The sequence below is a fragment of the Vipera ursinii genome, assembly GCF_947247035.1.
Source record: "Vipera ursinii genome assembly, chromosome: 3".
Taxonomy (NCBI): domain Eukaryota; kingdom Metazoa; phylum Chordata; class Lepidosauria; order Squamata; family Viperidae; genus Vipera; species Vipera ursinii.
In genome coordinates this window covers 119269957-119287913 of record NC_139516.1, presented here as the reverse complement: position 1 = coordinate 119287913, position 17957 = coordinate 119269957, and the positions used below count along the sequence as shown (strand labels likewise).

Here is a 17957-nt window from a genome sequence, read left to right as displayed (position 1 = left end):
CCCGGAGTCTGGATCGGGGCTCTGGAGGCCTTTTCCAGACCACTGCGGCCCAGATCTAAGGCCGGGGAATGCTTCCGTACCTTCCCGTGGCCCGATCTGGGCTCTGCTGCGGCCCGGATCTAAGGCCGAGGGAGGCTTTCCCGCTCCCCCTGCAGCCCAATCCAGGCTCAGGAAGCTTTTTCCAGGCCCAATCGGGCCATGGGAGGTCGCATAAGCGTTCCCCAGCCTCAAATCCAGGCCGCAACACCCTGGAAAAGGCCTCCAGAGCCTGGATGGGGCCCTGCAGGATGTGTGAAAGCCTCCCCTAGCCTTAGTTTTGGGCCGCAGCGGCCTGGAAAGGGCACCCAGAGCCTGGATCAAGCCACACTGGATGCATGGAAGCGTTCGCTGGCCTCGAATCTGGGCAGCAGCAGGAACTGCAGCTGAGGAGACACGGATCTTTTCCAGGTGAGTCCAGCACAGCAGGAAGGGAGGGGGAAGCATGCAGTATCCTAGTGGGTTGGGGAGGCTTTGGGGGCCTCTTCCAGCACTCCTCCATGGACTTCCCCATCCTGAACCACATGTTCGCTTAACGAGCAGCGTGCGTTTTAACGAGAAAGTGTGATCTTCAAGGTTCACTACAGTTTTTGATTTACGTGTGGGATGGGATGGGCAGGCTCTATTCCACTCGTAACTCGAGGACTACCTGTATTTGTGAACTACTTCAAGTGAATTACAGTCAACAGTCTGTTTGGTCTAGTGGTTAAGGCACCAGGCTAGAAACCAGGAGACTGTGAGTTCTAGTCCCATTTTAGGCATGAAAGCCAAAGACTCACTCACAGTTCAACACATCACAGAGTTGTGAGGAAAACAGGAAGGAGTCCTGTACGTGTTCTCTGCCTTACGTTATATTTTATGAAAATAATAAAGGTGAGATAAAAATAAAAGTTAAATACAAAATATCAATTTAAGCCCTATAAAATAAGATTTGGTTTAAAAGGGAAGAAGGAAAACAAAAATGTTAGCCTTTCTTAAAGGATTTAGGCAGGGGATATATTGGTCGAGGTAGAACATAGAATAATAGGGTTGAAGGGACCTTGGAGGTCTTCTAGTCCAACCCCCTGCCCATTGCAGGAGATCCTACCATTCTGGACTTTGTTTGATGAAATGGATATATGTGATCATAGAATAACAGTTGAAAGGGACCCCGGAGATCCTCCAGTCCAAACCGCACCCACCTAAGCAGGAGATGGTCCACATTCCCTCCCATGAATTGGCACCTCGTCAATTCCAGTGGAGAATAGTTAAAGGTACTGTAAGAGACCCTTTGATTATGTAGTGGACCTTATTTGAATAAGGTTAACTTTTTAAGTACGATCTTCAGGTATTTTGAATTTTGCAATAGGAGGCTAGGGTGCTTAGAGCTGCCAACCACTATTCCAGAGGAAGTAAGAAATAGCCAGTACAGGATAAAACTTGGGTTTTGTTTAATGTACATATATCAGGGGTCCCCGAGTCCGTGGACCGGCACCGGGCCGTGGCATACCAGAAGCTGGGCCATGCAAACAAGCAAAACCTCAAACACGGGATGCAGGCAGTACATAAAATCACGCCCCCTCCGGTCCATAGAAAAATCTTTCTCCAAGGAAGCGGTCCCTGGTGCTCAAAAAGTTGGGGACCTCTGACCTATATGACAACAGCAAACATTTTATACTGCATATTTAAATGAAATTGCAGATAGTCCTCACTTATTGACTGCCTCATTTACTGACCACTTGTAGTTATGGCGGGGCTTTTCAACCGGTGATATGCGTACTACTGGTGGTACTTTTGACACCTGGCAGGTGGTAGTGAGCTAGACGAGGGTAGTGGGATGAGCTGAACTGGCGGCAACATCACACAGGCCTGGGGGAAGGTCAGCTAGAGCTGCAGTGTTGCTAGGCTCTGCTGAGGCCCCAGGATTAGCGCACGCAGCTCCAGCTGATCAGCGCTGTGTGCAATGGCCAGCAGGGGAGTGGGTGACTGCGTGGGGGAGTGAGACTGGGGTAGCAACTGATGCTGGAGCTCTCCTTGAGCCCCAGAAAGTGCCCCCCCCCGGAAAAGGAGAGGGAAGAGCATATAACAGGTGGTTTTGGTGGGAGAGGGAGAGAAAAAAATGACGGGGAAAGAGGGGGATGAAGAAAGAGGGAGCAGAGGCTTCTGCGAGAGAAGCAGAGGGATCAATGAAGGAATAAGGACTGAGAGAGGAGACAGAGAGGAAGAAGGGCTGACCAACCACCTGACCACCAACGTAGCGGTGCATATTAATAAATATGGATAAATTAGTCGCACGTTTGTCAGTGCAAAGGGAAAGTGATTCAGCAAAGGAACCGCCACCGAAGAAATTAAAACCAGCATTTTTTCCCCCTTTTTGTTTTTTTGGCTATCAGGTTTTTGACACCTTGCTAAGCATTGGTGGTACTCAAATATTTTCATGTCCTAAAAGTGGTACAATCTGTGGAAAGGTTGAAAAGTATTGGGTTATGTATGGCATTAAAAATGGTTTTGTGACCAATCCTTGCATTACTGAGTGTCGTAGTAGCCCATGTTCATGTAATCAGGATTTGGGCACTTTGCAACTGGCATGCATTTAGAACCATCACAGCATCCCACAGTTACATAATCACCACTGTATACTCTTCACAACCAGTTTGTGACAAGCAGAGTTAATAGGGAAGGTAAAAGTAAATTGTAATGTGATCTTTTGTTCCAATGACTGGCACTTAGCAACTAGCATGCAGAACCTACCATCCCCATGAGATTCAGATGAGAAGGGGTCCCCCCCCAAAAAAAAACTAGACCTTGAGAGCAGCACTCATGCTTAGAACATTGGCCACATCTTTGCTTCCATTTCCTGCATATTGTGGAAAACATATTTGCACAGATATTCAGCCTTTTTCAGGATAGCTACTTGTATGAGCAACCTCTGTTTTGTATTATCAATGTTATCTTGAACTTTTTGTAATTTATCTAAACAATATAGTTGAACTGGATGGCATAAAAGTACTATAAATAATCTGAAATTAACTATATGAGAATGCTGTGTTAAAGAAGTGTTGATTAAATGATCCTAGTTCTCATGCATAGAAACCATTAGGCCAAAGGAAAGTGATGCCTCTTTTTTTTTTAAAATCTCATTTATATCCCGCCCTTCTCTGAAGACTCAGGGCAGCTTACAATCTAAGAAGCACAAATCAATGTGCTTAGCAATAGCCTTCATTCTATGTATATGCCTGCTTATTAGGGCTTTCCCCCCCCCCAAGCAGCATTATTACAAAGTCAGTTTATTGCCCCCAACAATCTGGGTCCTCATTTTATCTACCTGGGAAGGATGGAAGGCTGAGTCAACCTTGAGCCTGGTGGGACTCGAACCTGCACTAATTGCAGGCAGCTGGTGTTACTTAAGGAGGCATTAGCCCACTGCTCCACCAAGGCTTCCTTAATATGATAAGTTTTTTTAAAAAAAAAATCTCCATAGATACTGGAAGACAGTAATTGTGTGGAAAGCAAGAACACAAATGATATCCAAGCATTAAATTTCACAATGAAATCTCTATTAGTTGTAATCAATAAAGCTATTATTTCAGAAAGAGACTACACAACATTTATGTCAAAACGTTTAATACAGATATGCCTTACTTATCAATTCCAGCACTGAAACATGCAAAGCAATAAAAGACGTAATGCAGTTTCCTTGAAACCTTTAGATACCCTTTACTATTTTTCATGTGGAATAAGCTTCCTCTGTTAATGCAGCATCTGTGTTAGTGTTGCATTTCCAAGATGTCAGAACAAGGCCTCCCTGTCCAGTGCATGCTGGCTTCCAATATTGGAAAGATTAAGTATTACAGAAACATTCTTCCTTTCATAGAAAAAAAGGTTTTTTTTCCTACCCAGCAAACACTAACAACATTCAGTACTATGGTATCTCCAAGATGCTCTTCTCCTAAGGCACCTGGCTGCAATGTAAATTCAAACTGTCAAGAAATGAAAACATATTTAAATACTAAAATATAAAAGGACAGTACTTGAACATAAGAGGAAAACAACCCACAATCTTAAAAGAAAATTGGTCATTGCTGGATTTTAGATGCTGTACAGACCACACCCACGTTGTGTTATCCAGTAACCAACAGCTTCTGTCGTCTTTCTAAAACTGCATAGGCTGCTCCCAAAATAACCTATCAACATGAAAACCAGAACAAAAAAAAATCCTCAAATCCTCCCACAGAAAATAAAGCAGAAGAGATCCAGCACCCATTTTTTATATGAATTTGGCTCAGTGAAAGCAATTAAAAGAGTAAGACACACAAGCTTCATTAGTTTGAAGAATGATTCTCTTTTACATCACTGGGTACCCTGTTTAAAAAAAAACAACTTTTAGGTTTTTTTCAACATTTCCAAGATCATTCTGCCTTTAAAATAATAATAATGGTATAGCGCCTATACATCTTTACAAAAGCATTTCACTTGTCTGAAAATACAATCTCATTACTACTTACACATTTATTAAGAATTAAAATTAGCTGTGCAGGATGGTGCTAATCCAGAACTGAATAGAGGTAGTTGAGTTTTGACCATAATGGAGCCTGCCTATTACAATTGCAAATGGCTGTAAAATGGGATCAGTTATGTGACCAACCCAACTTTATGATTTTTTTTGCAGCAGTCGTTTCAGCACAGTTCATGGGATGCTTGCAAGCACCAAAAAGCACCCATGTGACTGCAGGGGGATAGTGATCTTTGGAACTTTGGACCCTGGTCGCAGGTCTCCTTTTTCAACTCTTGTCATAAATTCAAACACTCACACAGACATGGAACTATTGGCAAAAATAGATCTTTCAATTGACTAAAAAATAAAATCATCTTCCAATTCGAAAAACACTGTCAATGAATTTTTGGTCATTCTTAAGAAGGACCTATCATAGAGCAAGATTTGAGTTGCTGGATTCCATGAACAAGCATGGACAAGTCATGATTTGGCAGGGACACGCACATGTGCTGCCCCAGCATTCAAAAATATGAATCATGTGTTATCTGACTGCCGACTCTCTGCCCCTTTTAGGCTTCGGCGTTTAAACATCCCTGCTTTTCCAACAGCCTACTAGAACTTGAATCTCAGATTGCCCCATTTGCTCCAGGGCTCTAATGTAGACATCGTAATCAGAACTGCTAGGTTTATAGCCAAGGCAACTCAGCTAAGCGCTACATTGAATGGATTAGGGTATTATGTCAGGGTGATGTGTTATCCAAGTGTTGATTCTTTGCATTTATCACATTTGTATTTTATTACTGTATTTGTATCTATTTTACCCTGGAGTTAGATCCTGTATTTTACTTTTATTTTCTGGGAAGCAATCAATAAACTATCATTAATACAATAATTGTTTCCCAAATTAAACCATACACACACTTACCTAGGACTTTAAGTAGCTGCAAGGCCACAAAATTCTTTACATTTTCATCGTCTTCCAAGCCGGAGGGATCAGGTTTGATCCAAATGAATCCACTGAAGGGGGATGGATATTTTGGTATCACCACCTTATACCAGAACTGCAGCCAGTCTTCAGGATTCCTCTGCACACATTTTGTAAAGATTACAGGAGGGCCCAGCTGATGCAGCTCACACTGCAGTTTTAAATAATCCAACACACTGGCCCTTGCTGGTAGCATGTGGCCGTCTACAGGCCCAGAAGACACTTGATGAAGAACACTTCTATGGCTCCAGCTGGATGGCAGGGCCTTTGGATTACCTGGAACTGAGGCATTATGGAGCTCCTGTTTAATGATAGGTGTTAGCCAAGCCACTTCAATTTCATCTCCACAGAGACACAAGCTACCTGCATAAGAGAAAAAGCGATGCATATCTGACTTTCAATATACGTTGCTCTGCATTTGGTTAATAAATGTGCCTAACTTCCAGATCATCAAAGTTCACATGTACCTCAGTGATTCTGCTTTGGCAATAAGGAGAAGCCTCTTCTAAAACGTTAGGGGGGGAGGGAGAAGGGAGGGGGAGGGGGGATTGTTAAAGATAAATTGTATGTTAAAACTTTTCAATAAAAAAAAAAAAACGGGTGGGGAACTCTGGCCTTTTTATGACTTGTGGACTTCAACTCCGAAAAGTCCTGAGCCTGCTCAGGAATTCTGGGAGTTGAAGTCCACAAGTCAAAAAGGGGGCACAGCTCCCCAACTCTGTTCTAAAAGTTCTAGAACAGCGATGGCAAAACCTTTGGGCTCAGGCCTGTCACAAATTCAGAAAGTGCCTACCTTGAATGATGGTGTATCACTCCCTGTCCCCAACAAGAGACACAATTCATAATGGAGTAATACATTATTTAAATATATTATTTAATAAATACCTAAAAAGGTAAAGGTAAAGGTTCCCCCGCACATGCGTGATAGTCGTTTCCGACTCTAGGGGCCAGTGCTCATCTCCATTTCAAAGCCGAAGAGCCGGCGCTTGTCCGAGGACGTCTCCGTGGTCATGTGGCCGGCATGACTAGACACCAAAGCTGCACGGAACGCTGTTACCTTCCCACCGTAGTGGTCCCTATTTTTCTACTTGCATTTTTACATGCTTTCGAACTGCTAGGTTGGCAGAAGCTGGGACGAGTAACAGGTGCTCACTCTGTTACACGGCACCCGGGATTCAACCCACCAAACTGCCGACCATCTGATCAGCAAGCTCAGCGTCTTAACCCACTGAGCCACCGCATCCCTTCAATAAATAAAAAAAAATACCTACATAACTGTAAATGTCTATCTGAGGCAGCTCCAAGTCAGAGAGCTCTTACAGGGACTTTCAGCCTCCAAAAAGAACAGGAAAGTACGCCCCGTTCTCACATGCTTTTTAGAGACTCCAGAGGTTGTACAAGAGCAGAGCCCTCTCACGCAACTTCCAGAGGGTCTGGAGGTCTGGCATGTCTTCCAAGACACATATTATAGGTTCACCATCACTTTTCTAGAAAAAGACTATGGAAATCTAGTAACCAGGAGAACAGATTTCTTTGGCCAACTCTGTCCAATATTTTTTCCTAAGTAATGAAAGTTTGCTAAATTGTTCCCAAACATACTTATTTTGTCATCATACATTTTGAAAAGACAACAAATGCAAGAGATTCATTATGGGGTGGAGTGCTTAATTTCACTTCCCTGTGTGAGATTTAAACAACGTTCATCCATTTATACCATCCCGGATGTTTCACTGTCAAGCCTTTTTTCCTAACTTGGAAACTGTTTCCAAAGATTCTGCTGCCGTTTTGCTGACCGCAAAGCTTTAGGTGAAAAGGAAATCTGCAGCTTTCCTGGCCATTTCCAGCACAGCACACGATAAAGAATATTTGGTTCACGGAACATTATTTAGCCATATTCTTTTTCCCCCTATGGCAAAACATAAAACAAACCTTCCACAAGATTTTTCTTGGCTATTGCAGCAGCCTGGTGGGAAATGTATTTCACCTCTGCCAGCTGCCTCTTCTTCCTGAAAGGGCTGGCATGTAAGGAGATGCTATGGAGTCCTGGGGTAAGTTCCTGCAGCATAGGCAAAAGGTGGCACTCTTTCAGCGAGAGTGCCAGACCATCAATGCAGAGCTCACACTTCTCAGTGCTTCTACAGACCAGAATGGGGGAGCCAGACTGGATTTGAAAGTTGTTGAGTAAAGCAATTGCCTCCTGGGCATTTCGACGGTTCATGTATTTAGCATAGGCAAAGCCACGGTTAAGCCCACTAAATGTCATCATGAGACGAAATTCGTAAAGCCTCCCCACACTTTGGAAGAGAGGAATAAGTTTATCCTCATAGATATCCTGGGGGATTTTTCCTATAAAAACCTCTGAACCGGATGGTGGGGCATAGCCAGCCCATCCTGTGGAAAGAGAAAGGAAAACTCACGTTACCCTCCAAGTATTTTCACTTCCCAAAGTGAAATGTTCTTTGTTCATATTGATTTGCAATACATTTAGGCAACCTTTTTGGTAGCCAAGAGCCACAGTTAATATCTGGAGGAGGACTAAAGGCCGAGGTTGTGGCATGTTACTAATGACACAGGAAAGATCGCCAACGCCATTGTCAGCTATCCCACTACACATTAATGCAAAATTAGATTACACTACTAATTTTTAATTCAAAATTTTCTGCTCACCTGGTGGAGGACCACCGTATTTTCTCTGCCCATTGATCTGCACTAACTGGATTCCAGTCTCTTTCACCCAAGTCAGAAGAGCAGCTTTATTATCCTGGTTTATTTTTTCACTCCACATTTGAGGTGCTATCTAGGTAGAATAAACACAACACAAATCCAGTGCAGTACCTATCTCTAATAATCCTACAAGTATCTTGGGAACATTTCCTTCAAGTATTTCCATTGCAATTGTCTTGATTTGAACAGTAACACCATTTATCTAACCCTTTCTGAACATTCAGAGTACTTCAGGGGCATCATATTTCAATCTTGTATGCAGCAAACTCATTGCAAGGATTAACAAATCCGCAAGAGAAAAAGGCTTCTGCAGCCTCCCGTCTGGGTTACTGTATCAGAATAGAAATTATTTTGGAATCAAACCAAGTCAGCATGAAACTCGAATTACTAGAGGACGGAAAAATTGGGCGAAAGGCGGGGTCTCCGTACGTTTGCTCTCCAGGCCCTCTAACTAAAGCGGGAACACGAGAGCAGCGTTGAGTTTGCAGCACTCTACTCCTAACTAGACCCGAATAAATAAATCCTAACGGTAACATTACTGTAACACCGATGAGTAATTATGTATTAGTAAATGCATTAAACGCCAAAAAAACCCCAACAGATTAAAACAACAGCACCTAACGTGTTAGGCTAATCAGTGAGTTTACAGTTCTGGACTCCATGATGACCAGTCCACCGAGTCATTTGCGGCAAAACCCTAAACCCAACCCCACCGAAGTACCTGGGTCTCCAGCATGCCACTCATCCTGGCCCCCAAACGGACAACACCTTCCAAATCCTACCCTTCACTCCGGAGGTGTGGAGGCACGTTTTATACTTGACCAAAACGAGGGCGTCTCCTGATTGGCCAGAAGAAGGGCCTCTCCTCTAGGCTGGGTGGGTGAAGTCTTTAGAGTTTCGCTGGATTATTGAGGACTAATGAAAGCGCGAAGGCCGTTTGAGGCGCCGGCGAGATCGACGGCTCTTTCCTCCTCGTTTTGGCAGCCCTCTTCGCCTCCCTGGCCTTCCCCGTTCAAAATCTCTTTTGCCCGTGTGGCGGCGGGAGCTTTGCCCGGGCTGGGTGCAAGAAGAGTTTGATAGCTTTCCTCTTCCACCTTGGTCCAGGAGACAGTTACCGGCTGCTGGAAAAGAGAAAGGCCGAACCGCCATGCCTCTCCCGAGTTTCTGGGTTATCTTTCCTTCTCCAGAGGAAAGTGGATCCTCTTGGTCTTCCATGTTTACATTACACAGCAAGTGAATATGCCAAAGTTACTCGAAGAGAGTCACACTATTTCTGTGGGTGATTCCCCACGAAGGCTCTGTGAAAATAGAAATATAGTTGCACGGTACCAACCATTTTACTCTACCACACAATAATGTAAAAAATAAAAAGATTCAAGAGACGAGTTATTTGGATTTCCCACCATTTTTCTCAGGGTTTTACATAAAACCGTCAATACAGGCGAAACTCGAAAAATTAGAATATCGTGCAAAAGTTCATTTATTTCAGTAATGCAACTTAAAAGGGGAAACTTAATATATGAGATAGACTCATTACATGCAAAGCAAGATAGTTCAAGCTGTGATTTGTCAAAATTGTGATGATTATGGCTTACAGCTCATGAAAACCCCAAATCCACAATCTCAGAAAATTAGAATATTACATGCAATCAATAAAACAAGGAGTGTACATAGAACAATATCGGACCTCTCAAAAGTATAAGCATGCATATGTATTCAGTACTTGGTTTGGGCCCCTTTTGCAGCAATTGCTGCCTCAGTGCGGCATGGCATGGAAGCTATCAGCCTGTGGCACTGCTGAGGTGTTATGGAAGACCAGGATGCTTCAATAGCGGCCTTCAGCTCTTCTGCACTGTTTGGTCTCATGTCTCTCATCTTTCTCTTGGCAATGCCCCATAGATTCTCTATGGGGTTCAGGTCAGGTGAGTTTGCTGGCCAATCAAGCACAGTAATCCCATGGTCATTGAACCAGGTTTTGGTGCTTTTGGCAGTGTGGGCAGGTGCCAAGTCCTGCTGGAAAATGAAGTCAGCATCTCCATAAAGCTCGTCTGCAGAAGGAAGCATGAAGTGCTCCAAAATCTCCTGGTAGACGGCTGCGTTGACCCTGGACTTAATGAAGCACAGTGGACCAACACCAGCAGATGACATGGCTCCCCAAATCAACACAGACTGTGGAAACTTCACACTGGACTTCAAGCATCTTGCAGTGTGTGCCTCTCCATTCTTCCTCCAGACTCTGGGTCCTTGGTTTCCAAATGAGATGCAAAAGTTGCTCTCATCAGAAAAGAGGACTTTGGACCACTGAGCAACAGACCAGGTCTGTTTTTCTTTAGCCCAGGTAAGACGCTTCTGACGTTGTTTGTTGTTCAGGAGCGGCTTGACATGAGGAATACGACATTTGAAGCCCATGTCCAGGATCTGTCTCTGTGTGGTGGCTCTTGATGCACTGACTCCAGCCGCAGTCCACTCCTTGTGAAAGTCCCCAACACTTTTGAATGGCCTTTTCCTGACAATCCTCTCCAGGCTGCAGTCATCCCTGCTGCTTGTGCACCTTTTTCTTCCACACTTTTCCCTTCCACATAACTTTCTATTAATGTGCTTTGATACAGCACTTTGGGAACATCCAACTTCTTTTGCAATTACCTTTTGAGGCTTTCCCTCCTTATGGAGGGTGTCAATGATGGTTTTCTGCACAACTGTCAGGTCAGCAGTCTTCCCCATGATTGTGATTCCTACTGAACCAGACTGAGAGACCATTTAAAGGCTCAGGAACCCTTTGCAGGTGTTATGGCTTAATTAGCTGATTAGAGTGGGACACTTTGAGCCTAGAATATTGCACCTTTTCACAATATTCTAATTTACTGAGATTGTGGATTTGGGGTTTTCATGAGCTGTAAGCCATAATCATCACAATTATGACAAATCATGGCTTGAACTATCTTGCTTTGCATGAAATGAGTCTATCTCATATATTAGTTTCCCCTTTTAAGTTGCATTACTGAAATAAATGAACTTTTGCACAATATTCTAATTTTTCGAGTTTCACCTGTATATTGATCACATCTGCCTGCATGAACTGAACCCTAGTAGTCATGGGGCCAACCATTTGGGTTGTAAAAAAAAAGTGTGTCCAAGGCATGAATCCTCTTCAGTAGCATAATTTTTATACCAGATCCACAGCTCACATCTTTTTGTCCCATCATTGCGTCCTGCTTGGCCCTGCTCAGCAAATCACAGGGATGACAAATGTAAATGGAAGATACAGATGATAAATTTTAATTCCAAGTCAAGGGCTTCTGCTTCCTTTAGATAGCTATGCAGTTTAGCAGAAAAGCAATGTTATCAAATATCCCAGAAACTGTTCTGATTGGCTGGATCTAACATTGATGGGAATAAAACTTTTTTTAGTTTAGATTCAGCCAATAAGAACAGATCAGTCCCTCCTCCTCACCTTTTGTGCACTGGGCAGGTATCCTACCTAGGCGGGCCCTTTAAGAGCTTACAAGCTAAGCTTGTAAGCCGCCCTGAGTCTTCGGAGAAGGGCGGGATATAAATGGAATTAAAATAAATAAATAAAAATAAAAAATAAATGCTTGTTTCCTTTCCCTGAGAAGAAATGTGCGAGAGCCATTAGTGCTTGCAGGTGGAGGGAAAGGAGTGGCAGGAGGGGAGGTAATGAAACTACCTGCCCAAGCAAGCACTAAAGTCAAACCTTTGGTGGGGAGAAAACTGAAGTGTCTTCTCTATCAAGCAAGGAATGGAGCACCAGCAAGAGAAAACATTTCCCAACCAACAGCAATATCCTGTATTGGTTTTCCCAGCAAACCGGTCACATTCTGCATGAGTGCTCACTGGCAGGGCACTTTCAGCTTCTCCCAGTAGCAAAGAGAGCAGACTTGGGATGCCCACTTTTGCTTTTGGGGTACACCCTGTGGTTTTCTCTTACCCCTTCTTAAGATGTGCTGCTTTAAACCTGAACGCTTACAAAGTTGTGGTTCTCAAGAAAGGCAAGACAGCTACTTTGGTTTCTTGGTAGCTCTGCACCATCAATTCCCTGTGGAAAGACACCTACCTGTAAGTAGAAATGAAACCAGGTAGGGGAGAGGGAGGCAACACTGCTTCCCCCCCTCCCCCATTTTCTGAACTAGGGCTAATTCTGTTATGTGCAACTATGCCAGTTGGGGTGCCAGCTGCCCCTCCCTCTCAAGGTTGCCTATACCAGGTTGATGGACACCGAAGGGGCCCGCATGGGAGAGAAATCGAGGGTGCGGCCTTCCCCTTCCCAGTCTTTCAGGAGGCAACCATTGCAGACACACATTGCATCCTGCCTGGCCCCGTTCTGCACCCAGCTCTTCCTCACAATGCTGGAGCATCCCAGAGGAGCTGGGTGCAGAGCAGGGCCAGGCAGGATGCAATAGGCAGTGGCATAAGCTGCAGGGTGGAAGCCCAGTGCCCTCCCTTTTGGGGGTGGCAGGGTGCTGAGCTACCCCTGTGCCTGGTGGAGAGGAATGGCTCAGTTGCCCTGCACAGCAACTGCTGTCTGTACACACACCCCGTCCCCCCTCCCCCGTGTCTGAGGACGCTGCCCACCCCACCTGGCGCTGCAAGCTTCAGAAGTTGTGAATTTGAAAATTTCAGTTTGAAAAGTTTTGGAGAGGACTTTCGGCTCAAAATAAACTGGACTGTACCCCCGCCCCCTCCAATTTCTGCCATGTTTCTGTCCAACTGTTTCATGAAGCCACCAAGGTAGACTTGCTAATATCACAAGCAGCAGAGTACTCTAAGAAGATATCCGATCAGGATAACTGACCAGATTTGAGTAATGTAAGTCTGGATGTCCAGTACATTTCATTTTACTAAAGTGGAAAAGACAAATGCAGAAATATGGGTTGAAATAAATTTTATTGAAGTCAAATCAGAGATTCAAAATGTCAATATTTTAAACAATGGAACAGAATATTGAAAAAAACAGCCTTCATTTGCTTTGAACCAGAGCTCCTTACTCTTTAAGACTCAGCTCCTTGATCTCTAAGATTAAGGGGCTTTACAGAAAAATAAGTTACAGCTTTGGAAAAAAAAACCTAATTTGCCAACATTTATGAAGTTTTGCTGATCTTTTTAAAGGGAAATCCAGTATTACTAGAGAATATGTGTTCGCCTCTTGATTTCTTCCACAAGTTTTCCTCTGCAAATATCCACCTGCAAAGCAAAAGTATGGCTTAATTAAGGTATCAAATAATATCTGCAAGAAGAAAAATAAGCTCACAGACCACAAAGAATATAGTCATCCCCACTTTTAGTTGACTATTTATTCTGATATCATGGTATAACCCTAAAATAAAATGGCAGGCACACCTCTTCTCTAGTAACCACATCACGCAATTTGACAACTCCATCTTTTAACTCTTGCTCTCCCAATATAGCAACAAGTGGAATTCCAGTCTCCTCACAATACTGCAACTGGTTTAATAGTTTGGGATTTTTCTTATAAAGTATCTCTGCCTGGAAAATATAGAAAAAAGAAGAAAAAGTTAGTACACCATGATGGAAACTACTCTTCATTATTCTGGTTTCAAAAATTCTGGTCCTCATTGCAGTTTTCTTACTAAAAACAACATTATAATGCATGTACATTATTCAGACTGTTTAGTCATTGTTTCAGTTTTCTTCAGTTATATGCAATGCTGTGTTACAGGACACATTAAAATGAATAGGTCTGATTAATGTCCTGCAGGAAGTCATATACCCAGCATTGCCTGCAATATTGCAACATACTGAATTTCTATTGTCAGATTTTTGGATGGAGATTCTTCACAGAACTGTTGCAATAAATAGTTCCACCTTTAGCTCAGAGTTGGCTTTTTGGATCAAGCGCTACACATCATTCTGTATAATGTGCAAAATCTTCATTTTAAAAAAGAGGTAGGGAAAATTAAAAAAGACCAGAGCACAATAAAAATATACATTAACACTGAATAAACATATGAATAAATTAAATACACTGCATTTGGGACTGGCCAGCCAGAAGGGGGAAAAATGCAATTTTAACCTTTTTCAAAGCAATTGAAAACATAAACAGGTCAATTCCAAAATATTTATAAAAATTGAGAGTATATAATATTGGCCCATGAGTCACATATATAATTGGCAAATTTTATGCCAATTAAATGATAGGCATGTGATATGGACAGCACCTATCCTCACAGGGTATAATTTCTGGATTCCTCTATTCTTTTATTTGGCGGTTTGTTGTAATTTTGAACATTCATTAAGTGACCTATTGTATCTTTTAATTTAATTTAATTTTATTAGATTTATATACAGCCCTTTCCCGAAGGACTCAGGGCGGTTTACAGGGTATTTAAAATCAAGCAGTACAAAATACAAAAGTTAAAAAACAATTTTAAAAGATTAAAATAACCCTTAAAATAAAAACCCCCGTTAAAAATTCTCAGCCTGGGCCGGAGAGCTCAAAGAGCCAGATCTTCAGGTCCCGGCGGAATGAACGAAGGTCAGGGGCAGTCCTAAGCTCCACGGGCAGCTGGTTCCAGAGGGCAGGCGCACCCACAGACAAGGCCCTCCCCCTGGGTGTTATCCGCCGGCAATCTTTTACCGGCGGCACCCTGAGAAGACTCTCCCTGTGTGAGCGCACTGGACGAAGGGAACTTGATGCTGGCAGGTGTTCCCTCAAATATCCCGGACCCAAGCCATTTAGGGCTTTATAGGTCATCACCAGCACCTTGAATCTCACCCGGAGGGCAACCGGAAGCCAATGCAGCTCGCGGAGTAGAGGTGTTACATGGGAGTATCGGGAGGCCCCCATCACAACTTGCGCAGCCGCATTCTGCACCATTGAAGCCTCCGAGTGGTCCTCAAAGGCAGCCCCATGTAGAGAGCGTTGCAGTAGTCTAAACGGGAGGTCACGAGCGCATGAGTGACTGTGCGTAGGGCATCTCGGTCACTCGGCATCTTGAGGACTATCTATAGCATTAGCTGAGAAGCTAAATACCTATTGCATTATAAGATGATCAAACTGATACTGTTAATTGGAATAATTTATCAGGTTTTAAATAGAACAGATTGCAAGTCTATATTACCCGAAGAGCTATATTGCATCAGACAGACTTAGCATTCTTTCCTACCAAACTCAGATATAGTCTAGAATTCTAATTATTGGCTTGAGACCTAGATATGATTAAGATGCACCTTAATTCCTGAATCCCACAACTCAGAAACAAGCTTTAGTCTTTCTTCAAGAAGTTTCTTTTGAGCAGATGCTACAAGCACCTGGGTCTCTGTGGTTCGGATCTTCTCTTCAGAAGCCTGATGGGGGAAAAAATAGTTGGAGAGATTTACAGAAATATAATAAAAAAACCCCACTACAATTCATATGTGCAACCCAGATTTAATAAATTAATATGATGGCTCTCATTCTGTTGATGTTCCAAAGAATCATACGAACCTGGCTGGTCTCCCAAGCTTTGGGTTAGGGCTGAAGTTGTTGGTGGGATATTTTTCAACCTTGATTAAAACTTTCCAAAGTCTTCAAACATCATAGAACATAGAATAATAGGGTTAGAAGGGAACTTGGATGTCTTCTAGTCCAACCCCCAGCCCATGGCAGGAGATCCTGTACCATTCCAGACTTCCTTTGGTTTGATGGGATGTATACATGTGATCATAGAAAGAATAACAGAATACCAAAAAAGAATAATAGAGCTTAAAGGGACCCAGAGGTCCTCCAGTCCATCTCCCCAACCAAGCAGGAGACTCTATACCATTTCAGACAAGTGGCTGTGTAATCTCTTCTTAAAAACCTCCAGTGATGGAGCACCCACAGGCAAGCTGTTCCACTGGTTAATTGTTCTCACAGTGAGGAAATTTCTCGTTAGTTCTAGGTTGCTTCTCTCCTTGAATAGTTTCCATTTATTACTTCTTGTCCTGCCCTCAGGTACTCTGAAAAACAGGTTGAGCCCATCTTCTCTGTGGCAGCCCTTCAAATATTGAGAGACTGCTATCGTGGCACAGATCTGTTGCTTGATTATCTTATCCAGAATCTTCCCAGGTATTGATGTCAGGATCATTGATCTGTAGTTTCCTTGATCAATTTCCCCCCTTTTTGAAGATGGGAATCCTGTCAGCTCTTTTCCAATCCCCAGTGTTCCAAGATCTTTGAAAGACATGGCTCAATGGTTCCAAGATCATGTCTGCCAGCTCATTCAGAACTCTGGGATGTAATCCATCTGGTCCTGGTAATTTGAACTTGTCTAGGGTGGACAGGTGTTGTCTTACCATTTTCTTGCCTATTGTAACTTGTATTCCTAGCCTGTCTTTTAAGGTTATGTTTTTGCTAGGTTGGGCTATAGTTTCTTTTTGTGTGAAGACAGATGCAAAGAATTTGCTTTCTCTATACTGATTTGTTTGCCATCTTCTCTCTATTTACTTTGTTGCCATCTTCTATTTACTTTGTTGCCATCTTCTTTTTAGTAGACCAACTATTTCCTTGACATTTTTCTTGTTTATTTGAAAGAAACTTTTTAATTATCTTTGACATTTGTTGCAAGTCTTAGTTAATTGTGAGCCTCAGCTTTCCCAACTTCATCTTTGCAGATTCTATCTGCTGGCATTTTGCCTTAGTTATGTGTCCCTCTTTCCATTTTTTGTACTTATTCTTTTTGCCTTTCATCTTTGTGAAACTGTGCTGCTTTCTTCTTGGATTTCTTATTTTTCTTTTTCAGTGGTATTGTGCTGAACTGGCCTTTTGTGATCATATTTGCAGAGTTTCCCAAGCTTCTTGAGTTGTTTTCCCCTATAAGATTTTCATCCATGGAATCTTTCCTAGGTTCTCTTGGAGTTTGTTAAAATCAGCTCTTTTAAAGTTTAAGATACTGGTTGGATTATGTTCCATTGCTTGCATTTGCATTATATTGAATTCCACATTATATTGAATCCCAAAAGTTCTGCAACTTCAATGCCCTCTATCACTTCTTTGTTAGTAAGAATTAGGCAAAGCTTTTCCTCTAGTTCTGTCCTCTACCTTTTGGATAACAAAGCTGTTAACTAGATTGGTAAGGAATCTGTTCAACCTCCCACTTGTTGCAGTTTGTCTCCTAGTTGATATCAGGGAAGTTACTACTGTGGCGTGTTTCCTACATACATTTTTAGGAGAGGTTCTTGGTGCTCTTTGAGCTTGCTTGTTTTCTTGTAGACGTTTCATTACCCAGACTAGGTAACATCATCAGTGCTTGACTCAGAGAGCACCAAGGACCCCTCACATCAACCCTGAGATACAAATATTCTCCTTTATTAATATATTTGTTAATTGGTTAGCAAAAAGTTTGTCTATTTCTTCTGCTTGGTTGAGTGGCCTGTAGTATATGTCTATACAGCAATGTCATTCTTTTTCCCCCTTTTATATTGACCCATATGCATTCTAGGAGGTTTTCATCCTTGGTTTTCTGCATTTCTGTATGTATTAATCTTTTACATATAATGCAACTCCACCTCCTCTTTTGTTAGGTCTGTTTCTTTTGAATAATTTGTATCCTTCTATCAGTACATTCCAGTCATGAGTTTCATCCTACCAAGTTTCAGTAACTATATCATTTCTGCCTTCATGTACTAGTACTTCAAGTTCACTCTGTTCCCTAAACTTTGAGCATTAGTGTATAGGCAGTTGAGTCCTTTATGGGTGGTCTTGGGTATGTTTCTTATGTCTCCTACTTTGTAATTGAGTTT

General features: G+C 42.6%; 2 protein-coding genes across 2 annotated transcripts in view; both read right to left on the bottom strand.

Moving 5' to 3' along the window:
* Nucleotides 1–1899: 1899 nt before the first annotated feature.
* On the bottom strand, nt 1900–8964 carry DND1 (DND microRNA-mediated repression inhibitor 1; the record flags this gene model as incomplete). Its single annotated transcript, XM_083360288.1, has 5 exons — nt 1900–2048; nt 5436–5854; nt 7421–7886; nt 8163–8292; nt 8941–8964. The coding sequence occupies 5 exons, from the start codon at nt 8962–8964 to the stop codon at nt 1900–1902; spliced, it is 1188 nt and encodes a 395-aa protein (XP_083216414.1).
* A 4138-nt stretch (nt 8965–13102) lies between these two features.
* The window catches only part of LOC310638032 (histidine--tRNA ligase, cytoplasmic-like), a 35974-nt gene continuing 31119 nt past the window's right edge, over nt 13103–17957 (bottom strand). The window contains exons 11-13 of the mRNA XM_083358717.1: nt 15426–15542; nt 13575–13721; nt 13103–13418 (exon numbers count right to left, since the gene is read on the bottom strand). Coding sequence (XP_083214843.1) covers nt 13359–13418; nt 13575–13721; nt 15426–15542 — 324 coding nt within the window. The 3' untranslated portion in view covers nt 13103–13358. The remainder of the gene's footprint in view (nt 13419–13574; nt 13722–15425; nt 15543–17957) is intronic.